At 47.5% G+C, this 25555-nt stretch overlaps 1 protein-coding gene across 1 annotated transcript in view; it reads right to left on the bottom strand.

The window, feature by feature from the left end:
* Positions 1-22188, bottom strand: part of pcsk2 (proprotein convertase subtilisin/kexin type 2) — a 101062-nt gene extending 78874 nt beyond the window's left edge. Inside the window, exon 1 of the mRNA XM_038807046.1 lies at positions 21749-22188. Within this exon, the coding sequence (XP_038662974.1) occupies positions 21749-21928 (180 nt within the window). The 5' untranslated portion in view covers positions 21929-22188. The remainder of the gene's footprint in view (positions 1-21748) is intronic.
* Between the last annotated feature and the right edge of the window lie 3367 nt (positions 22189-25555).

The raw sequence follows: 25555 nt of genomic DNA, 5'->3' as shown, positions 1-25555 counted from the left end.
TTCTATGTCTATGTAAATCCTGCCAGTCCAGCAGAGGCAACTTTGAAGGCAGGATCAGTAGTAAGGTCGGAGATAAGGGCACAAGGTCAGCACCCTGACCCATTGCCACTTCCCAGCAATCCTGCCAAGAGGCTGGTCAACACCAGCAGCTGTAATGAGTAAGAAAAGTCACCATCGCCTCAGATGACCATAGGCTGCTTTCCACTTTGAACGGTAGAGCTGACTGGTGGTGATTTAACCTGAGGGTCACCACTCCTCAGGAGAGCAGCAATGTTGAGAAGGCGGAGCCTTCATGAATGAGTGGCTGTACCCACCTGACAGCGGCAGGCAGCAAGTAATGAGCAGTTAAAACATCAATGAGTGGGGATGAGAGGATCTCATTGCCCTCAGATCATCTTTCTGCTGAACCCCATACCTGATAAGCTCCATGGTACCTGCTTCCTAGCAGCAGCTCAAGTGACCATCAGGGCCAGAGGCTCCATTTCACAGTGCAGAAGGAGGCCATTCAACCCATCGAATCTCTATCGACCCTCTGAAAGAGGATTCTATCCAGGCCCACACCCCACCCTATCCCCATAACCGTGAAACCCCAATTAACCTTTCGACACTAAGAAGCAATTTAGCATGGCCAATCCACGAAACCGAAATCAAGGTCGGAATCGAACCCGGGTCCTTGGCGCGGTGAGGAAGCAGTGCTAACCACTGTGTTGCTCGAGACAAGGCCACAGGTATGAAACAATGCACACACACAACCCAAACAATTCCTCCAGGGTGGTTTCCCCTCTGCTCCGATAGTCCTGAGCAGCTTGGGATGTAACCAATGAGGATCCAGCTGGAGATCCACTGCAGATCCATCAGGAGTCAGAAACAAGTAATGGTCCCGACTCCTGAAAATAAAGGAACACCGGAAGATTGTTCCCTGTGCTTCTGTTTTGATTTCCAGAACCTGCAATGTTTTATCCTGCTCCTTCTTAAACTTTTGAGACTGCTCGTCAGAGGTCGCCTGGGAACCCATAGCTTGTACAGCATTTTCGGTGACATCCCAAATGGGAAATAAAGCTCATCACTCAAAGCTAGTAGTGCGTGGGATGGACTTCGCACTTAGAGGCAGAATCTCCTATTGGTGTCTTTTCCATTTTTTACATTCAATCTCAGCTGCTGCTCAGTCCCCAGGCATGAGCCTGTGCATTTGCACACTTGTCATTTCTATTCCCTATCGCACTCTGGCCTCTCCATCCTACACTACGCCAATGAAGCTCAATGCAAGCTCGAGGGCAGATAGCAGCTCACTTTAGATTAGGCACTTTCCAACCTTCCGCACTCAATAATGTGTTTGAATTTCACATCAGAACCACTGCAGCAATTCCTGGTAATAATTTGGCAGCTGTCATTTGCACCTCCTCTGGATCAATCTCTTGTTTCTCCCATTATCACCTTCGTTTGCCATTGGTTTCCGTCCTCTCGGGGAATTTAAGGATATGGGGAGCGGACAGGAAAGTGGAACTGAAGCCGAAGATCAACTATGATTGTACTGTATGGAGAACAGGCTCAAGGGGCTGTATGATCCACTCGTATTTATTGTGTTCTCACACCATTATTACTTCTGTCATTTAATCTCTCCTGCCTTCTAATATCTCACAGGCCTTCCAATTAGATTATTTCCTTGCTTCCCCCTACCTCTGTATCTCTATGGTTGCTTACCAAACTGTTACAACTCTATTTCCAGTTCTGTTGGAAGATCATTGATTTGAAACGTTAACCCTGCTTCTCCCTCCACAGATACTGCCTGACCTGCTGAACATTTCTATCTTTGCATTCTACATTTTGGTATTTTGTTTTTTTTGCTACATGCCCCATTTCCACATTTCAAAATTCGGTGCGTTCTACCTGTTCACACAGGCTGGATATTCTGGTCCCACGCTGGCACACAGAGTTCCCAACGAGGGGAGGTGCAGTCAGCGAGAGATCCCACGGGTGGCCTGTCTCCGCCGCCGAATAAGCGTGGGTTGGTCGGTAAATTCCACCCATTGTGTTCATTTCAGACTCACTCTTCGAATGATATTTGCCTTAATCAGACCTCGGGCATCTCGAGGTCTTGAGCAGGCTAACCAACATTTCTAAAAGGACCTCTGGGATTTTCTCAATCAAAGACCGAAATACTTGGATTGTAGTATTCTGTGGCGTCTCAAGATGCATGTCCCGACTCCACAAAACAATTAATGACCACACGCGTCCCATCCTCACGGCATCACACCCCTCCCCCCTTCCTCATCCTGGCCAGCTCTTCTCTTCTGGAGAAGTAATGAGCCTGAATTACATCGAACATAGAAAATACAGTACAGAAGGAGGCCATTCGGCTCATCGAGTCTGCACTGACCCACTTAAGCCCTCACTTCCACCCTATCCCCACAACCCAATAACCCCTCCAAACCTTTTTGGACACTAAGGGGCAATTTAGCATGGCCAATCCACCTAACCTGCACGTCTTTGGACTGTGGGAGGAAACCGGAGCACCCGGAGGAAACCCACGCAGACACGGGGAGAACGTGCAGACTCCGCACAGACAGTGACCCAGCGGGGAATCAAACCTGGGACCCTGGCGCTGTGAAGCCACAGTGCTAGCCACTTGTGCGACCATGCTAATTAGTTAGGAATCTGATGGTAAGGGAACATGTTGCAAATTGTTTCAATAATCTGGTTGAGTTTGATGTTAGATTTGGGAGGGAGAGTCACAAATCAACATTTTTAATTTGGGTGAGACAGACCTTGAAAAGGAGGAATGAGTAGGGCTGAACTGTTAATGGGCAAACTCACAGACAAGTAGTGGGATTTATTCAAAGGAGAAATTAGTTCACTGCAAAACCAGTCGTGGCCGTGCATTACAGATCCCTCAGGGAGTGCGGGTTGCTATGGCAACATGCAAATTGCAGTTTGAAGCAATGGACAGTGATGGGAGAGGCTCCAACGCTCTTTCCACCACACGGCTGACCAGGAATCTCTCCCAATTTTGCCATCTGCCATTGACGTGTGTTGGAAGGATTTACAAGCTGATACCAAACTTATTTGGCCACGTTATAACCACATCTCCCTCGGCAAATGTCCTGGGGCGGAACTCAAACATGAAACTCCTGGTCCAGAGGTAGGGACTCCACCCACTGCAGCACAAGATCTCCGACAAATCTCTAAAAGGCAAGGAATGGCGCCACATGTGTCACAAACCAATCGTATGGTAGGAAACTGAATCAAACTGAAAGGGAAACTGTAGATAATTGTACGAGAGTGGAAATCCAGCAGATCGGGAGAAGTAGAAAACATTCCAAAGGGCTGGAAAAAAAAGTAATAAGAGGTGGAAAAAGGGAATGTAGCAAAAAAACTTGCAAGGGTGATGTCAGCGCGCACAGCAAGAGCTTTCATAAATATGCTGTGCGAAAGGGAGAGGGGAGTGGTGAAAGGTAACACAGACCCATTAAAGGCAACATCATAATTGGCAATAAGCAAGCTGCAGATGTTAAATGAGTACCTAAAGACCTGCCAGTTTATCATCAATCATGGAAATGTCATTGGAATCTATCAGGAAAAAAAGGGCGGATTTCTCTATATTTGAGACCAAGTGCATGATGGGCAGGTCCAGCCTCGCCCTTCCCACCAACCAGAATGGCGGGTCCTGCGGCAGATTCTACACCAGGAACCTCATTAATTATGCACAAGCAAGTTCCCCTCCAAATCACCTGGCCGCTGATTCATCCGTCAGCTGGTGAGTTTGAAGTTACTGGTGCCATCTTTAAATACCAGTCCAGCACACTCATATCACTCTCTTCATATCGCCCTCTCCAGCTAACCTGTCTTCACCAGGATGTTAGCAATCCAAAGGAAAAAGGCTGGCAACCTCAAGAGGAAGTCTGTCCCTTGATTTGTCCATTACCTGCACAACCCTCATGCCCCACTTGAACCTCTACCCACTGCATTTGGAGTCTTCATCCATCCCCTTCCGGTAAATTATATGGTATCGCTTTGACCCTCTTGTTTGTGAGTTTTTCTTGCAACCTTGTGAGGGAGCAGCTCCCCTCCCCTCAGTCTTCCCTCTGCCTTCCATTGTTCATCTTCATCCACCTCCTAGTCCCACTGCCTGCTAACATGACCTCTCCCCTTTCCCCCCTCGTTGCACAGCCCCTCTTTCTACATTTACCCCTTTGTCTTCATCAGACCACCACCCCCCGCCCCTCACCTGGCCTCACCTCACGCTCCATCTCCGGATGAACTTCAGAGCCTTGTCCAGATGGACACTGGTGTGTGGCACCAAGGGGATGGAGACCCCTGACCTTCCTAAACCCGGGCACAGTACTGATCCCAGTCAGTGACACAGCAGGACTCATTGGTCCAGGAGCATGGAGCTACCCATGAAGACCAGCTCGGCATGGAGATAGAGGGCAGAACCCAGTCTGCCCTGTCAGAGGGGTGAACAGTGCATCAGAGGCAGTGCAGCACTATGGCAAACTCTAACAGCACCTCTAAGGCTCTGGCAAACTGAACGCCACTTTTTAGCGATCAGGTTTTAGACCCACATAATTGGAAGGCCTGATAAGACATTGTAGGCCAGCTGTTTTAATGAAGTTAATGCAATTGGCATGCAAGCCACCAGCCAGCCGGAAGACCGACTCCCCATTTACCCGCCATGGGGACAACTGCAACGGGATTTTATGCCGGCAGGTTTCCGCTTTTTTGGCTCCTGCCAGAATCTGTGCTCCCACCCGCCACCAATGGGTGGGAGAATTCTCCCAAAGTGACTGAGCACTTGGACAGGTACCTCCTGATCAAAGAAAGTCGGACTGAACTTGTAGTAATTCTGTTCAACGTTTTGAGGAAGTGACTGTCAGGGTGAACAGGGGAGGGCTCGCGGATGTTGTTTATGTGGATTTCCCAAAGGCATTGGTTTGGGTTCCACATAAGAGATTATTAGAAAAATGAGGGGCAGGATTCTCTGACCCTGGGCCGGGTCGGAGAATCGCCGGTGGGGAGGACGCAATTCACGCGACTCCGCTCTGATGCCGGTCCGCCGATTCTCCGGTGACCGGAGAATCGGCGCCATTGGCGCCGGTGAGGTCGGCGCCGGTCAGGGGCCGCTCTACGCACCCCCCCCCCCCCCCCCCCTCACCCCAGCGATTCTCTGCGTGGGATGGGACGAGCGGCCGCCGAGATAGGCCCAGTCTCGGGAAGCCGTTCATGTGTGGTCTGAGCCGGCGGTACCTCAGCGTGCATACTGCGGGGGGCGGCCTGGTGGGGGGGTGGGGGGATCCGACGATCGGGGCCTACCGATCGGCGGGCAAGCTTCTCCTGGTGGGGGCCTCTTTTACTCCGCGCCGGTCCCTGTAACTCCCCGCAATGTTGCGTCGGGGCAGGCACGGAGAAGGCAAGTAGCGCACCTGCGCGAGTTCACACCGGTCGCAGCGCACATGCGCGAGCTTGCGACAGTCGCAGCACGCATGCGCAGACCCGCGATGCCCGTTTGACGCCGGTATCGGCAGCTGGAGCTGCGTGAGTCACTCGAGTGCCGTGCTGATCCCCTGTAAGGCTCAGCATTGCTGATCCTGGGGGCCTGTTGACGCCATCGTAAAACGCGACGGCGTTTACAACGGCGTCAGCACTTAGCCTCAGGATCAGAGAATCCCACCCAAGAGGTCGGTGAATTGGCCGTAACCTTGTTTCATATTTTGGTGGGAGGTAGCAGGCATCAGGGGCTGAAGAATTCAGCTTTTCAGCATGTGTATCAATTACTTGAATAATTAGAGTGTTTGTGTTCAGGTGTGCTGGGGACACTAAGTAATGGGGTATGGTAAGTTGTGTGAATTGAAGCTGGAAATTAAAAATACATATACTTAGTTGAATGTACAGTACTTTGGCAGATGTAGATCAATATTGGAAAATGTGAGACTACGAGTTAGGAACAGAATATGTTCTTAATGATGACAGATTAGGAGCTACGGAGGTGTGGGAACATTAAAGTGTCAACAGACATAGATCACTAAAAGCTAGTACTTAGCTACAAAAAGCAAGAGATGAAGGCTAATGGAATATTTATCTCAAGGAAGTTGGAATTCCAAAGTGAGGAGGTGAACGGGCCTTGCTCAGAAACCCACCTGGAGCATCACGTCCAATTTAGGCTCTTTGGGCCTCTCTTCAGGAAAGATATAAAGACCTTGGAAGGGATAATTATGAGGCGTATTGTACTCCCTTGGCTTTAGAGAGTTGAGTGTGATCTAATTGAGTTCTTTAAATTGATAAAGGGATTTGGCTGGATGGAAAATAAAAACATTCCCTCTGGAAGGGGGATCCAGAATAAGAGGGCCCAGTCTGCAAATTAAAGATAGTATTGGGCAGGATTCTCCGTTCAGCCGACACCGGAATCAGGAAAGGTGATTGGGCGGAGAACCACGTGTGAGGTGGCAATTGTGGCCGGCGCCTGACAGAATGCCAGTGGGTGGTGTCCGCTCGCTCTCTGGGTGGAGGGGCGATATGGGGTTAGGGTTGTGTGGGCTGGGGGTTGGTGCCAGGGACACAGTGCTGTCAATTCATCCTGGCCACCCTGAGGAGGTTGTGCAGCTTCTTCCTGCACTGCTGACTGGTCCTGGCGGTGGGTCCCACAGTGCATACGGCCTCTGCCTCCCACACCCAGTTCTAATATACAGCGGTGGGTGGCAGCTTCCTGCCCACCCCAGGCTGCAGGGTGAATTTGTACAACTGAACATTATATAATAGGTGAGCTAGATGGTTCAGAAGTACAATTTACATGTTCCCTTTCTTCGGCCCCCCCCCCTTTCGTTGTTCAGGTTCCATCTTCGGTCCTTTCTCCCATTGTAGATGCTGTAGGCCCTCTTTCATTTTGCATTTATTCCTGTTGCCCCTATGGCTTTGTTGTCGGTCTTTTCCTGTGTCCGCTTCTGATCCTCCCCTGGGTTCCACCCTTGCTGCCCCTCCCCCCATCTTCCTATCTGCTCTGTGTGGTCCTATCTGCCCTGATTGCCCCCCCCCCCCCCCATGGCCCCTTTCCTTCCTATCCGCCATTGGCCTCGAACAGGTCTTGGTACAGGCTGATGAATCGCCCCCACGCCTTGTGGAAGCCCTTGTCCGACCCTCGGATGGTGTACTTGATCTTCTCCATTTGGAGAAATTCCAGCAGGTCTGCCAGCCAGTCTGCTGCTGTGGGTGGTGATGCTGATCGCCAGCCGAGCAGGATTCTCCGGCGTGAGATTAGGGAAGCAAAGGCCAGGGCATCAGCCCTCTTTTCCACATGAAGTTCTGGCTGGTCCGAAACCCCGAAGACTGCCACTCTCAGGCACGGCTCCACCCTCATCCCCACAACATTGGACGTTGCCTCGAAGAAGGTTGTCCAGAACCTGACAAGTCTGGGACATGCCCAGCACATGTGGGTGGGGTTGGCGGGGCCTCCCTGGTGTTCTCGTCCTTTTTAACAATCATCCATAAATGTCCCCACAGTTCCCTTTCTCCATACCATCCACCTCCAGCAGTTCTTCCAGCATTGTGTCTCTCAGGGCCCGAGGGTACCTGGTCATCTCCTTGCAGAGGAAGTTTTTGATTTGTAAATGTCGCAGCTCCTGTCGGTTGGTAGCTCCAGTCTCTCCGTCAGCTCATCCAAGGTTGTAAGTCTGTCCCCCGTGTGGAAGTCCCTAATCGTGAGCATCCCCCCGTCCTGTCTCCACTTCTTAAAGGTGGCGTCTAGCATGGCTTGTGGGAATTTGTGGTTGCCGCAGATGGGGGCCATGGTGGACACCTCGGTTATGCCGAAGTGCTATCTCATCCGGTTCCAGGTTATTAACATTTTGACTGGGTCACCACATCCCCCGCGGTGGGTCCCAGTATGACAGAGCCAGAAAATCCCAGCTTATCTCTGTTGGTTTTGTAAAATACTGAACTGCACTTTATATGTTGTTAATCATGTTGTTAATTAGCTCTGTTGGGATGTTCTTTGCTGTCGGGTGTTTTATTTTTGTTTCTTTATGGCCTCAGAGTACCAATTCAGTAGAAGAAATGCTATTTACAGAATGCGGATGGTGCATATTATTCAGCATTCTACGACTTTTAGCTGCTCTGCAGGCCATTATGAATAAAATCGAGAAGAATTATTCAAACTTTTTATAACATTTACATTTGTGCACCAACTCAGATGATTCAGGACTGGAACTGATGTCCTAGGGGGGCTATTTGCTAGAGCAGTTGGGGAGTGTTTAAATTAATGTAGCAGGGGGACGGGAACAAATGTAGGAAGTCGGAAGGTAGTAAAACAGGGACAGAAACAAAAGGCAGTAGGGGAAAGTGTAAGGCAGAGAAGCCATAGTCAAAAATTAAAAAGGGCGACAGTACAAGGTACAGTGACTGAGGGGAGCTCAGTGAATAGGCCCAGTAATACTAAAAGGAACAAAACAGGAAGTAAAAACATAAATGGAAAGCGACGCAGCAGGAATTGTCATGAAGATATGGGTTCAACGACAAGGAAAATTAGGAGAAAAGTTAAGAGGAAAAATAACTTAGGAGAGGTTACTGGTCAAGGTGTTAAGATTCAAAACAGAGGTATAAAAGCCAACATAAGTGTACTTTACCTGAATGCTCGTAGTATTCGGAATAAGGGAAATGAGTTGATGGCGTAAATCATCGTGAATGACTATGATTTAGTGGCATTACTGAAACATGGTTAAAGGATGTTCACGACTGGGAGTTGAATATCCGAGGGTATCAAACTATTCGGAAGGACAGAGTGGATGGTAAGGGAGGTGGTTTAGCTCTGTTATTTAAGGATGACATCCGGGCAATGGACATTCGGTGCTATGGAGGATTAGGTTGAATCCATTTGGGTGGCAATCAGGAATAGTAAGGCGGAAAACTCACTGATAGGAGTAGTCTGTAGGCCACCAAATAGGAACATTATTGTGGGGCAGGCAATAAACAAAGAAACAACGGATGCATGTAGAAATGGTACAGCAGTTATCATGGGGGATTTTAATCGACGTGTCGATTGGTTTAACCAGGTCAGCCAAGGCAGCCTTGAGGAGGGGTTTATAGAATGTTTCTGCAATAGTTTCCTAGAACAGTATGTAATGGAACCTAAGAGGGAACAAGCAGTCCTAGATCTGGTCCAGCGTAATGAGACAGGATTGATTAATGATCTCCTAGTTAGGGATCCTCTCGGTAGGAGCGATCACAATATGGTGGAATTTAAAATACAGATGGAGGGTGAGAAGGTAAAATCAAACACTAGTGTTTTGTGCTGAAACAAAGGAAATTACAATGGGATGAGAGAAGAGATAGTTAAGGTAGACTGGGAGCAAAAAACTTTATGGTGAACCAGTTGAGGAACAGTGGAGAACTTTCCAAGCGATTTTTCACAGTGCTCAGCAAAGGTTTATACCAACGAAAAGGAAGGATGGTAGAAAGAGGGAAAATCAACCATGGTTATCTAAGGAAATAAGGGAGAGTATCAAATTGAAGGAAAAAGCATACAAAGTGGCAAAGATTAGTGGGAGACTAGAGGACTGGGAAATCTTTAGGGGGCAACAGAAAAAGCTATAAAGAGTAAGATAGATTATGAGAGTAAACTTGCTCAGAATATAAAAACAGATAGTAAAGGATTCTACAAATATATAAAACAAAAAAGAGTGGCTGAGGTAAATATTGGTCCTTTTGAGGATAAGAAGGGAGATTTAATAATGGGAGATGAGGAAGTGGCTGAAGAACTGAACAGGTTTTTTGGGTTGGTCTTCACAGTGGAAGACACAGATAACATGCCAGTGACTGATAGAAATGAGGCTATGACATGTGAGGACCTTGAGATGATTGTTATCACTAAGGAGGTAGTGATGGGAAAGCTAATGGGGCTAAAGGTAGACAAGTCTCATGGCCCTGATGGAATGCATCCCAGAGTGCTAAAAGCGATGGCTCGGGAAATTGCAAATGCACTCGTGAAAATTTACCAAAATTCACTGGACCATGGGGTGGTCCCGGTGGATTGGAAATGAGCAAACATGACACTACTGTTTTAAAAAGGAGCTAGGCAGAAAGTGGGTAATTATAGGTCAGTTAGTTTAACTTCGGTAGTAGGGAACCTGTTGGAATCTATCATCAAGGAAGAAATAGCGAGGCATCTGGATGGAAATTGTCCCATTGGGCAGATGCGGTATGGGTTCATAATGGTCAGTTCATGCTTAACTAATTTAGTGGAATTTTTTGAGGACATTACCAGTGCAGTAGATAACAGGGAACCAACGGATGTGGTATATCTGGATTTCCAGAAAGCTTCTGACAAGGTTCCACACAAAAGATTGTTGCGAAGATGCATGGCATTAAGGGTAAAGTAGTAGCATGGATAGAGGATTGGTTAATTAATAGAAAGCAAAGAGTGGGGATTAATGGGTGTTTCTCTGGTTGGCAATCAGTAGCGAACGGTGTCCCTCAGGGATCAGTGTTGGGCCCACAATGTTTCACAATTTACAAAGATGATTTGGAGTTGGGGACCAAGGGCAATGTGTCCAAGTTTGCAGATGACAATAAGATGAGTGGTAAAGCAAAAAGTGCAGAGGATATCGGAAGTCTGCTGAGGGATTTGGATAGCTTAAGTGAATGGGCTAGGGTCTGGCAGATGGAATACAATGTTGACAAATGTGAGGTTATCCATTTTGGTAGGAATAAAAGCAAAAGGGATTATTATTTAAATGATAAAATATTAAAACATGCTGCTGTGCAGAGAGACTTGGGTGTGCTAGTGCATGAGCCACAAAAAGTTGGTTTACAGGTGCAACAGGTGATTAAGAAGGCAAATGGAGTTTTGTCCTTCATTGCTAGAGGGATGGAGTTTAAGACTGGGAAGGTTATGCTGCAATTATATAAGGTGTTAGTGAGGCCACACCTGGAGTATTGTGTTCAGTTTCGGTCTCCTTACCTGAGAAAGGACGTACTGGTGCTGGAGGGTGTGCAGAGGAGATTCACTAGGTTAATCTCAGAGCTGAAGGGATTGGATTACGAGGAGAGGTTGAGTGGACTGGGACTGTACTCATTGGAATTTAGAAGGATGCGGGGGGGATCTTATAGAAAAATATAAAATTATGAAGGGAATAGATAAGATAGTTGTTTCCACTGGCGGGTGAAAGCAGAACTTGGGGGCATAGCCTCAAAATAAGGGGAAGTAGATTTGGGACTGATCTTAGGAGGAACTTCTTCACCCAAAGGGTTGTGAATCTATGGAATTCCTTGCCCAGTGAAGCAGTCGAGGCTCCTTCATTAAATGTTTTTAAGTTAAAGATAGATAGTTTTTTGAAGAATAAAGGGATTAAGGGTTCTGGTGTTCGGGCCGGAAAGTGGAGCTGAGTCCACAAAAGATCAGCCATGATCTCAGTGAATGGCAGAGCAGGCTCAAGGGGCCAGATGGCCTACTCCTGCTCCTAGTTCTTATGTTCTTATGTTCTTATTCCAGTTCTCTCTTAACACATCCAGAAAAAAATTGTCATTTACAAAATCACTTAGCATCACACCAGGATACCAAGTCTTGCTATTAGCCATTCTGTGGCATCTGCTCAGCACAAAATTCAAAATACTGTAGGCACCTGAAATCTGAAACATTGCGCGAAATACTTGGTAGGTAAGTCAGCGTCTTTGGAGACCACAGCCAAGTTGGCCAATCAGGACTCTTGGCACACATTCCTGCCTCAAATATGAACATGTCTGTGCCCTACACATATTCTTCCTGGTATGCTGACCTTGTGTCTGTTTGGCAGTTATCTCAAAATCATAATCCTGGGTCTGGAAAAGGGTTACGGCAACTTCTTTTGATGAAATGAGATGCATTGGTAATCCATATTGGAAATAATAGGAGCATCGCCTGTCAGAAACTACAGGTTCTAACGATGCATTTGTTTTGGCAGGTTTTGTATGATGGGTCAGCACCTGCACTAGAAAAATTTAAAGGGGGATTTAACACAAACTTCAGTTATAAAATATATTTCACAGAACCACAGTGGAAATCTCCTCATCAGTCAGTGAATTCCGATCAAGTATATCTCCACGGTCATATTTTGAGCAATATTGTATATCCAAAACAATCCCTTCAGCCCAATATTTAGGGGTATACTTCTGTAGAACTGGAACGTCTTATTAAAAAGTAATTTCCACAGGTTGTTGAGGCCACTCTTGGTTCGCTATCCTGCTATAAGACAATCTTCTGCTGCTCACATAACGTTATCTCAGCTCTTCTATCTACAATTTATACAATATATTATATTCCTGTGATTATAATATGATGCAAAAACATAAAACTCAAAAGATGAGGAACAAGTGACATCTTGGGTATAATTATAAATATCAAGTCAAAAATCTGATTAGCCTATTGAAATGGTGTAACAATGTAAATTTGCTTAATTAGCTGTAATTAAAACATCCATTAATGACAATTGATATTTATGCTCATTCATGAGCCTGTCTACCTACATTTAATCTCTAGTCCATTTTGAAGCTGTACAATACAAATAACTTTATCACTGCCAAGATTGAAACTCTTGTTTGGAAAATTATGCAGGAAATGTATTCAATTTACTGAGTTGAAGTCTTGGATTAAATCAAGTTATGTACAAAATACGTAGCCAGAATATGCTGGCAGTGGTTGTATTGAAAGGATTCTGATAGTGTTAGAAGATGAGACAGATTTCATCAACAGAAATGCTCATTCCAATTACTTCTTTATGTCTCACTGTCAGCCATCTTTATCCTATATATATACTGTATTCTCTTTTAATTCAAAAATCCCAATAAAATGAATTTTATTGAAACAAAATTCACATTTTACTAATTTCTATCTAGATTTTATTCCTAATCAGAGGTTTTCGCCCAGGTTTTGTGGCGATAATGACTGCATAATTATCAATCATCGTGTCATTATGCCACTGAAATTCTCGTCAGGGGTCTGCATATGCAGACTTAAACATAGAAATCCAGAAGTTGTATACTTCCCCACTGGGTGTATTGTTGAAGACCTGCCCAACCAGAAATGGATTAGAATTCACAGAATTGACAAAAGCTTTCCCTTTAAGCTCTTGGTCTTGATCTAAAAAACCTTTGAAAAAACATTGAGATGGAACTGAGTTTTTAGGGTGTACCAATTCATAATTACTGCTAAACACCCTTATTGGCTCTGAAAAATTAATTTTATATCTGTTAATGTCCAATCTCCCCATTATGATAAATATGTATATTTTTTTAAATCACTGTGTTTATATTTCAACTTGTACCTTATTCCTTAGTGTATGTCCCAATCATTTATTTCGCTCGTTGTGAAATTTAATGTAAGGTGAAAACTTCAGCACATTTTACTTTCTGGTTTACTGTCTGTGGGAATACTTTGCTGTGATTGGCTGCTTACCCTGTTTGATGACATTACTGTTGTTCGATACCTGGAGGTGCAGGTGCAGCAAGCTATTAGGAAGGTTGATGCAATTATAGCCTTTTTCGCAAGAGGATTTGATTACAGGAGCAATAAAGACTTGCTTCACTTGTTTAGAGGCAGGGTTAGACTGTACCTAGAGTACTATGTGCAGTTTTGTTTCCCTTGCCTCAGAAAGAATATTATTGCCATTGAAGGAGTGCAATGAACGTTCACCAGACTTCTTCCAAGAATGGCATGACTGTCCTATGAAGAGAGATTAGGCAAATTGGGTCTACATATGTGGAGCCTCCTCCTCTAGTGCGTTATTTAATTGTCTACTACGATTCCAGCAGATGTGGCAGTACTGCAGAGCTTAGATCTGACCCATTGGTTGTGGGATCGCTTAGCTCCATCTATCGTTTACTGCAAGTTGTAGCTGTTTTCCTCCGGGTTACACAGTTCAAATGTTAAGTTATCACCAGCCCAGTAAAATGTAATTGCTGTTGGAGAGATCGGTTTTGGAAGCTGGACTGAACTGGTTGGTTTCAGGCTGGGGATCAGAAGCATCCTGTACTTTGAGATTATTTAGCAGCTGTAACAGAGAGTGCCATTGTTTATTTGACAGTGTATGAACATAGGTTCGTGCAACATAAAAACATAAGTTGGATTTCCTTACCACACTACACAGTCTCAACATGCTGAACAAGAAGTGTGATTCACTTCTCTACAAAGAAACATTCAGCTGTTTGGTGCTCGATCACATGACCAAATTATACTTTTAAATCAAATGTCAAAATCACTTACTGCTAACTAGGAAAATGCAACCATGTCAAAAATGAGCATTCACTAAAGTTAGAAATGAAAATATTCATATGTACGAAGGTCCTCCAAGGTAACACAAATTAATGAACAAAAGCCAATGCCATATATTCAATTGAAATGCTTTTATATGACCACACTACCATTCTTAAATCCAGACACAAATAGTTGTTTTGATCAATTCATTCTCATACTTTTAAATAAAGAACACTAATACAATTGGCAAGTTATAATATGCTTTTCCAACCTGGAACCATTATTATCCACTGAAATACCCCAAAATCTGCATTATTTTGTGAGCTTTTATTTTCAGTAGTTCCTCCAGTGGTCCCCAGCATCACAAATGCCAGTCTTCAGCCGATTTCATTCATTCCATATATCAATAAATGGCTGAAGGCACTGGATACTGCAAAGGCTTTGGATCCTGACAACATTCCGGCAATAGCACTGAAGGCTTGTGCTCCAGAACTAGCTGTGCCAAGTTGTTCCAATATGGCCACAGCAATGGCATCTATTTAGCAATGTGGAAAAATGCCCCCTTTATGTCCTGCACTCAAAAAGCTGGGCAAATCCAACCCAACTGATAACTGCACCACCAGTCTATTCTTGATCATCAGTAAAATGATGGAAGGATGTCATCAACTATGCAATCAAGCGGCACTTAGGAACATGGGAACAGGAGTACGCCATTCAACCCATCGATTCTGCTGCACCATTCAGCACAATCATGGCTGATTGAACACTTCAATGCCTTTTACAATCATTATCCCCATAACCTTTACGTTGTTGTCAACCAGATATCTATCAATCTCTATCTTAAACATACTCAATGATTGAGGTCTCCGAGGTAGAGAATTTCAAAGATTCACAACCGTCTGTGTGAAACAATTTCTCCTCATCTCAGTCCTAAGTAACATCACACCGTGCTGGATTCTCCGGTCGCCGAAGCCGAAATTGCATTTGCCGACCAGCCGGAGAATCCAAGTTCCTGACCTAATGGGAGGTGGCGCCGCTTTCGCAATGCTTCACCCCCTCCACAGCAGCGTACTCTAGGAGTACGCCGCACCATGTATCGACGGCCTCAGGACGTTGCCTGAGGCTCACCCCCCAATGCTCCGCCCAAAGCCGGCCAAGCTTCCAATGGCGTGGGACACGTGTGGTAACACCCGTCAGGAACTCAGCGTGGCGGCTGCGGACTCAGTCCGCAGACTCAGACGAAGGAGGGGACTATTTCGTGGGCCAGGTCCAGGAGCAGCCGCTGCTGTGCACATGCGTGGCCACGGACCCGACAATTCTCCGGGGCATATTGGCAGCTAGAGCTGGGTGCTTGATGCTGCCTCCCTGCTAGCCTTCAGCACAATGGGGAATCAGTGGCCGTTTTGCGCCATTGTTTCTGGCATAAAGCGACACCGTTCCCACATCGGCGTGGGGACATAGCCCCAGAATCGGAGAATACAGCCCCTTATTTTGAAATTGTGGTCCCGGTTCTCGACATCCCAAACAAGGGAAACAGCTTACCTCCCTCCAGCCTGTCTATTTATTGAAGTACTTTGTAGGTTTCAATTAGATCACCTCTCATTCTTCAAAACTCTAGAGAGGCTATTGGTTCTCCTGGATTTTTATTGGTTTTGAGTCCACCCAGAACAATCAGCCTCTAATTCATATTGAGAATAACTTAGGGATGTGATAATGTGTGCAGCATTAAATGAGGATATTGGAAAAACAGGCGGACTGCTCCATGCTGGTGTTAATCCTCGACAGGAGCCTCCTCTCATCCCTTTTTGTCAAACACTGTCAAGCAACAGGGGATGCAGCATAGAAATTACATTACTGGACTAGTAGAGCCTGAACTAATTTCATAGATTTCATAGAATTTACAGTCCAGCAGGAGGCCGTTTGGCCCATCGAGTCTGCACCGGCTCTTGGAAAGAGCACCCTACCCAAGCCCACACCTCCACCCTATCCCCATAACCCAGTAACCACACCCACCACTAAGGGCAATTTTGGACACTAAGGGCAATTTATCATGGCCAATCCACCTAACCTGCACATCTTTGGACTGTGGGAGGAAACCGGAGCACCCGGAGGAAACCCACACACACATGGGGAGAGCATGCAGACTCCGCACAAACAGTGAACCAAGCTGGGAATGGAACCTGGGACCCTGGAGGTGTGATGCAATTGTGCCATCCACTGTGCTACCCTGTTGCCTCCCAATGCTCTGCCCCCAACTGACCAAGCCCCCGACGGTGTGAGACATGTGTGGTATCACCTGTCGGGAACTCAGCGTGGCGGCTGCGGACTCAGTCCAGTGCCTAATGAGCGTGATCAGACTGAATATTGGCTGCAAAAGGTAAATAGCTCAAGGTGGGAAATTTCCCGAATTCTGAACCCACCTCTGTTAAAGGTACCCTGAATTATGCGATTTTCAATCTGGCGGGGCTGGTGAGGGACTTGGATGTGTGGGATTGTGTTGGCACCGTGACCTCACAGGCAAAGCGTGGGTGGCTATAGGGGTGTTGGATGCTGAGGCCACCTTGGTTCTCTTGGTCTTTGGCCCAGTTGTTTTAACAGGTGATTGCCCCCCCCCCCCCAACTAACCCTCATGCCTCACACCCACTCTCACTGACAGCCACAGCCTGTTTATTCCCCCCAAAGTATAAGGAATGGAGCATTTGAAAAAAAAGATTTGGATTGTGACAGATACCTTATCCACCCTTCAAGAGCATTTATATCAACTTCATCAATTTTTGACTCCCACACTGCAGGTTAAGTCCCTTGACACAGCCAAAATGTTGAACTTAGCTCTAAATTCAAATGGGCCCGCTGAGTTCAGGATTCCCACCTGTGCAATTCACATCCCACCCCTTCCCACCAGTAAATATTGGAACTGTCAAGAACTGTCAGAAATGGGTGCGGGACTTCCGCATCTGGGTCATAGCCACCATTTTTAAAGGTCCACAAAGTCTTCCCCACCCTGAGAAAATCTAGGGCCATGAATTCAAATCCCTCAGAGGGTAGCTTGGGTATTTAAATTCAATTAAATTAACCTAGAATATAGAAACTACTGGATTGTCATTAATAATAAAAAATAAACTATCTGATTCATTAATGCACTCCGGAGAAGATGATTTCTCATTCTTAACCAATCTGTGACTCCAAACAGCTAGAAATGTGGTTATCTCTGAAGTCAATGTAGTGGTAATTGGGGATAGTATCGTTAGGGGCATTGTTCTCTGTGACCTGGATCGAGAATTCCGAAGATTGTGTTGCCTGCCTGGTGCTCAGGTCTGGGATATTCATCTGGGATACAGTGGCAAGGATTAGTGGAAAGCCAGAGGATTGGGAAGTCTTTAAAAGTGAGTAGATTACAATAAAAAACAAACAATAAGGGGGAAGGGGGGGGGGGGGGGGGGGAGAAGATGAAATATGAGTGTAAGTTAGCTAGTAATATAAAAGAAGACAGCAAGAGTTTTTTCAATATATAAAAGGTAAGAGAGAGGCAAGAATAGACATTGGAGCACTGGAAAATAAGGCTGGAGAAATAGTAATAGGAAACAAAGAAATGGGCGATTGAACAAACTCACACATCAGGAGCCACAAAGGACAAAGCGTGTTTACCAGGTACATGGGCGCTCAGCCCTTGCTCCACGTTGGTTTAATATAAAGCCACATTAAGTAAAAAAAAAGGTAAAAGCCCAAAATGGATAAAACGCACCAGAATTCAGTGGTTTAATGACATAAAAAATCTATCCTATTCTTACTAGAATATACAGGGGCAGACCATTCAGAAAAACAAGGACAATAAATGAGAAAGGGGAATCTGGTGAGAGTGGAGGCGGGCTGAAGTGAAGTTTATAAAACATGGGTCTCCGCTATATTACCACTTATCAGTCCTGAGGAAGAAACACGCTGTGAAAAATGTTAATATATTTTGGAGAGGTGGAATATTTCGAGTGGATGAAGGCAAGGTAACATTGTTAAATTATATAACTCAACTGTTAATCTTATAGCATTAAAATCCGAAATTTTAGTAAAACGCGATTGTATTGGAAGGAAATTATTTGTCGACCTGAAATCCAGCCCTCTGACGGTAAATGTACCTTTCCCTCTCGGTACAAATTGGACCCAAATAAAGGGTAAGGATGTTGGTCAAACCGCAGTGTGTCTGGGCGGAACATCCGGCCAAGGAAGGTTAGGAAGTCAACACTAAAGAAGGACTGAAGCGAAAGTGAGAGCAACTAACCACGCTGCAAATATATTTTGGCAACAAATATTAAAACTGACCAGCGCAAATCATGGACATTCAGTTTAAAGTTTTCGTCACAACCCCGCGTTCACATATCACTGTTGTTGAACAGTCTGCTCGGGACTCAGGCGCAGTCGCCCCGGATTCAGCACCATGGAGAGTGCCCAGTGAGAACAGCGCCAGAATGAATGAATGGAATGGGCTCTTCACTCTCAATGTGGCCAGAGGTTGCGAGCTAAACCCAGTTCCTACCACATCCCTCCTCACCACTCACCCCACACACACACTGGCACATACCCCCACACACACCCGCTCACATACGCACACCCACCCACACACACACCCACTAACCTACACACCCACCTGCACACACTCCACAGACACCCCTCCTCACCACTCACCCAATCACCCGCAGACATCCCCACACACACACACCCACAACACCCACACGCACACACACCCACACACCCCTCCTCACACTTATCCACACACCCACATGTACACACACCTACACACCCCTCCTTACACTCACCCACACACACACACATCCCCACACACCCACCCACACACATACACCCACTAACCTACACACCCACCTGCACACACCCCAGGCATCCCTCCTCACACTCACCCACAATACCCACACACACACCTCTCCTCACACTCACCCACACACACACATCCCCAGACACCCACCCACAACACCCACACGCGCACACACCCTCCTCACACTCACCCACACACACACATCCCCACACACCCACCCACACACCTCTCCTCACACTCACCCACACACACACACATCCCCACACACCCACCCACAACACCCACACGCGCACACACCCCTCCTCACACTCACCCACATGGACACACACCTACACACCCTCCTCACACTCACAACCACACGCACACACACCTGCACATCCCTCCTCAGTACTCACCCACACACACACCCACACACATACCCACACACACACACCCACACTCACCTACACACCTACCCGCACACATCCTCACACTCACACACCCACATGAGCACACCCCCACCCACTCATACCCCCACCACCCACTCAGTCACACCCACAACCCTACCCACCCACCTACCTGCACACGCACACCCACACATTCCCACCAACCTCACCACTCACCCACACATCCACCCACACCCCCCACACACATCCCCGCCCGCCCACCCGCACACTCACCCCTCCTTACCACTCATCAGCCCACACCCACACACAACCCCACCTACCTGCACACACATCCGCACTCATGCCCACCCACCCACACACACACCCACACACAACACACAGTCACTCACACACGCACAACCACCTACCCTCTTACACACACACACCCACACATCCCTATCCACCCACCCGCACACTCACACCCCCTCCCCACCCAGTCACACACACAAATCCCCACTGACCCACACACCCTCCCCCAGCCATCCACTCACACACACTCACCCACCCGCACTCACACCCACACACATGCCAACCCACTCACTCACACACACCCACACACATCCCCATACACATCCCCACCCATCCACTGACACACATCCCCCACATTCAAACCCACACACCAACCCAGTCACACACACACACCCTCTTACACACACACACTTACCACATACCCACTCACACACATACACCCCAAACTCACACCAATACACACATCCCTCCACACATACACCCATACACACACCAACACACTTTACCACCCGCCCACACCCACATACATCTGCACCCACTCACTCACACACACATGCCACCCACTGACACACACAGCCCAACCTCTTACACACATACGTCCCCACACCCACCCATATACAGCCCCCCTGCACACACACACCCACACACTGACTCACACACACACTCCCCACCCACCCACACACATCCAATAAACCCAATTGCACACACAAACCCCACACAACCACCCACACACACGAACACCGACACACACTAACACATCCACTCACCCACCCCCACCCCCCCCATCCACACGGACACACACCCACACATCCATCTACCCACCTACATAGAGAAAGACACACTTTCAAGAGTTGGTTGCAATGCATCTTGTCTGGGATTCCTGGCAGCTATTGCCCTCCACCAACAAGGCAAACCCTCCAAGTTCTCATATAGAAATGGAATTTGCAATTGGATATGCAGCACTCCCAGAGTGATAGCTTTCAGAACTCTCGTCAGTGTCCGAAAGGTTTCAATGATTGATCCGAGCAGCACTTTGAACCTTGGCCATACTCTAAGTGAACAGAAATGATGCAGTGGCGATTTCCCGCATGTAACCTGCCCTGAGGTCTGGACCCTCTCTGTCATTGGGGATGTGTCAGACTGTCCTTACAGAGCATCAGCAGGGACACATTGGAAGCACAGGGTAGTGGTGTGTGAGTGACTGTGCGTGTGTGGGGATGTTACTGTAATAACAAATCAAAGTCCTGTATCCCACACCTCCCGGCCACGACCCAGATAGGAATTATTTCCAAAACGCGCCCGAGATCGCGTCTTGTGGATTCTCAGTGCGTCCCCATAGGCCTTTTCCTATTTCTTTCCAGGCGCATTTCAATCCTGCCCGACCCAAACTTAAAATAAGGATCAGCATAAAGGTAAATGTACATTAACACGCTGGAGGGTCGCAGGCCAGCACTGGGGGTGCCTATCAGTCACTGAATTCATGGCCAATTAACATAAACCCAAATAAACAAGGGTGGGGGGGGGGGGGGTGTAATACAAAGAAAAGTGAGGAACTGAGAAAAAAAACATGATGGATTTGAACCTTGTGATGTTTAATGTGTTGAATACAGGGGTGATCAATTAGCAAGCTCGCTAGCCCGTTTGAGAAGAGCTGATATGAAAGTTTCTCACCGGCCCCAATGGCCAGTTCCCCTGTGGAACAAATCTGCCTCTATCAATCAATGAACGTTTTTCGTCAGCGCAAGCTCTCAAGGCAAAAAGACAATTTTTTAAACGGAAGGGGTTTTCCAGCCCCTAGTCGTGTTTGGTCCGCGACCATAGAGAGGGGGACAGGTTCCCGAGCAATTTTGCCAATTTCCAAATTATCCAGTGGAAGAGGAGATGATGCAGAATGCGGGCTGTGCCTGGATATGAAATTAAATACAGAATGACTCTGGGAACATTGCAATACGTGTTTATGGCAATTGGCACAGTTCTGCCTCATTATATTCGCCATGGTGTTATTTGTTGTACATTGGAGCGGCTGAAATGCACAATTCCTACCTTCCTCACAGCGGTGAAGCCAGAATCTGCAGCCACTCTCTGGGCTACATCGTCCCCTCCTCCGTCTAACTCCACCAAGAAGTGGTTGGTGTAAAGCTTCTGGTGCGCCGCGGACGTTGCAAAGATTGCTGCATTGAGCAACATGAGGAGAGGAGCATCCTTGATAAATCCTCCCTTCATCTCTGGCAGGCGAGAAGCGACGCAGCAAGCCGAGGGAGGGAGAGACAGGGACAGAGGGAAAGGGAGGATTGGACACTAACGTTCGCAGAACTGCTGCCCACACTTCGTGCAAGTGGCTTCTCCGGGGGATCCAGGCGGAGGATGGAGCTATGCAGCTCAGGGACCGCCTCGCTATTTCTCTGTGTGCCGGTTACAAAGAGGCTGCATTTTCCAAGGCTGATCTATAATTCATGTCGAGAATCCCAGCTCCCTCACTGGGTCACGTCGGAGGTGCGTCAAAGGCATTAAACATTCCGGATAATGTTCGGAAGGGGGATGGGGGGGGGGGGGGGTGGGGGGAGCTCACTGAGGGGATGTCAGGAACACATTTGAAAAACATGCATGATCTACAGTTTCACACCAGAGTGACATAGAAGTTAAAATGAGCCCTGCAAAATAATACTGGGAAAGAGAAATATGATCTGTTCACCACTCTTATGGGAAAAAGACACACAGGGCACGATTCTCTGGGCTTGTTAGGGTCTCGCTTGAGCGAAACAAGGCCTGTGAATAGCGGGGAGGCCGTGAACGAGAACCGCGCCAGGCGCCAAACAGTTTGCGATGCAATCGACCTGCTCGCGTAGGCGAAATCGGGATCTCGCCATCGCGTGGCGAGAAAACAATTATCACCACTTATGCCCTATTTCCATACAATTAACAGGAGCCACCCCATATCCAACAGCCTCCCATCATCCAGTGGCCTCCTCAGCAAGTGGTCACGCTGGCGCCGATTAGTACTGCTTATGAAAAACGTGAACCTGGTGGAAGAGCTTCTGTGGGGAGCCGAGGAGGTGAGTAGCCATCTTTGCTCACAGACTAAGAACCCGGGGATGCTGAGCTTGTTGCCCCAGTGCTCAGCAGGGGGTGGGGGATCCTTCGCTGGGTGGGGGGCAGACTCCGGAGGGGTGAGCTGCCATGAGAAGGGGGGAAGGAGGGAGAGTCACTGGGGGGGGGGCAACCATGCATGGCACCAGCATGCCAACCCCTGGATTGTGTGTTCCCATTCTGGTGGCAATCCTAACCCCTCGCCATCTGACCCACCGACCACCCATAACCCCCATTAACAGTTGAGGCCTCTGGCTGCATGACTGAAGGCTATCACTAATAGGGAATTAGCAGTTGTGGTTGAGTGAACACTTCCCAAATCCCAAGTGGATTTCCGTGGGTGGGCGGGCCATGCAGCATGTGGGAGTCATTACCTAGCATCCCAATCACACGCTGATGCATGGACACTGTGCCTGAACACTGGGGTAGCCAACACCACACACGCAGCAGCCAACATCTGAACACCCAGGGGATGGGACACAGCTCCGGGGACATTTCCACGGCCGGAGGGTGGGTGGATGCCAAGGGGAAGGGGAGATACCTGGAGAGATGGGCCAAGGGTTCGGAGATGGGGCTGCATTGCGGAATAACGTGACAGAGGAATCGTACTGGTTGTGCACAAGTGTGTTTATTGTGTTTTACAATTCCCCACTCTCCTGATGGTGCCTCCCCCACCTCAACACTCCCCTCACACCTTACCTAACTAACCCCTGTCCCCCTCCGTTGGTGCCCTCAGTGATCCTCAATGTGCATTTCCTTATTAAAGATGTTATTAAAGATGCGATCACGAAGTACTTGGAAGTGCACGGCAAAATAGGATTGAGTCAGCACGGCTTTGTTAAAGGGAGGTCGTGTCTGACAAATCTGTTAGAGTTCTTTGAGGAGGTAACAAGCAAGTTAGACAAAGGAGACCCAGTCAATGTGATTTATTTAGATTTCCAGAGGCCTTTAACAAGGTGCCACATAGGAGACTGTTAAGACATAGAATTTGCATAGAATGTACAGTGCAGAAGGAGGCCATTCAGCCCATCGAGTCTGCACTGGCTCTTGGAAAGAGCACCCTACCCAAGCCCACAACCCCACCCTATCCCCATAACCCAGTAACCCCACCCAACACTAACGGCAATTTTGGACACTAAGGACAATTTATCATGGCCAATCCACCTAACCTGCACATCTTTGGACTGTGGGAGGAAACCGGAGCACCCGGAGGAAACCCACGCACACACGGGGAGAACGTGCAGACTCCGCACAGTGACACAAGCCGGGAATCGAACATGGGACCCTGGAGCTGTGAAGCAATTGTGCTAACCACAATGCTACCGTGTTGCCCTTAAATAAGTTAAAAGCCCATGGTGCAAAGGGCAACATCCTAGCATGGATAGAGGATTGGCTGACTGGCAGAAGGCAGGGAGTGGGGATAAAGGCGACTTTTTCAGGATGGCATCTGTTGACTAGTAGTCTGCCTCAGCTTTTTACAATATACATTAATGATCTGGAAGAAGGTACTGAAGGCAATGTTGCTAAGTTTCAGATGATACAAAGATCTGTGGAGGGACAGGTAGTATTGAGGAAGCAAGGGGGCTGCAGAAGGATTTGGACAGGTTATGAGAGTGGGCAGCAAATGAAATACAATGTGGAAAAGTGTGAGGTTATGCACTTTGGAAGGAGGAATCTAGGCATAGACTATTTTCTAAATGGGGAAATGCTTAGGAAATCAGATGTACAAAGGGACTTGGGAGTCCTTGTTCACGATTCTCTTAAGGTTAATGTGCAGGTTCAGTCAGCAGTTAGGAAGGCAAATGGAATGTTAGCACCCATGTCAAGAGGGCTAGAATACAAGACCAGGGATGTACTTCTGGGGCTATATAAGGCTCTGGTGAGACCTCATTTGGAGTATTGTTAACAGTTTTGGGCCCCATATCTAAGGAATGATGTGCTGACCTTAGAAAGGGTCCAGAGGATATTCACAAGAATGATCCCTGGAATGAAGAACTTGTCGTATGAGGAACATTTGTGGACTCTGGGTCTGTACTCGTTGGAGTTCAGAAGGATGAGAGGGGATCTTATTGAAACGTACAAGATACTCCGAGGCCTGGATAGAGTGGACGCAGAGAGGATGTTTCCACTTGTAGGAAAAACTAGAACCAGAGAACACCATCTCAGATTAAAGGGACGATCCTTAAAAACAGAAATGAGGAGGAATTTCTTCAGCCAGAGGGTGGTGAATGTGTGGAACTCTTTGCCGCAGAAGGCTGTGGAGGGCATATCACTGAGTGTCTTTAAGACATAGATAGGTTCTTGATTAATAAGGGGATCAGGGGTTATGGGGAGAAGGCAGGAGAACGGAGATGGGAAAATATCAGCCATGATTGAATGACGTGGCAGACTCGATGGGCCGAGTGGCCTAATTCTGCTCCTATGTCTTGTGGTCTTATAGTCTTATGGTCCTTCCTCGCTCTACCGCTATGTCTAGGTGTGTCGCTAGGATGCACATCAGAGGTAGAGGCAGCCAGCTGCTTACCTTGTCTGTGGCCTTTGATGCCCCTGGCGGGTGTCCTCGGTGTTCTGGGGCCGGAAGGCCCCGACGCACTTGTTGGGCACATGCACAGCTGTGCCATCCTGTCTCGTGTGCTATGAGATGTGGCCTCATCAGTGGGGTGGAACTCGGGGATCCGGTGACCACCATCGCCACTCCATGGGATGGATACGGGTTGCCACCCAGCGCTCCCTTCTCCTGGTCAGTACCCTTAGAGTCCTGGG

Source organism: Scyliorhinus canicula, chromosome 1, assembly GCF_902713615.1.
Source record: "Scyliorhinus canicula chromosome 1, sScyCan1.1, whole genome shotgun sequence".
NCBI lineage: Eukaryota > Metazoa > Chordata > Chondrichthyes > Carcharhiniformes > Scyliorhinidae > Scyliorhinus > Scyliorhinus canicula.
This window is presented reverse-complemented; position numbering and strand designations above follow the sequence as displayed.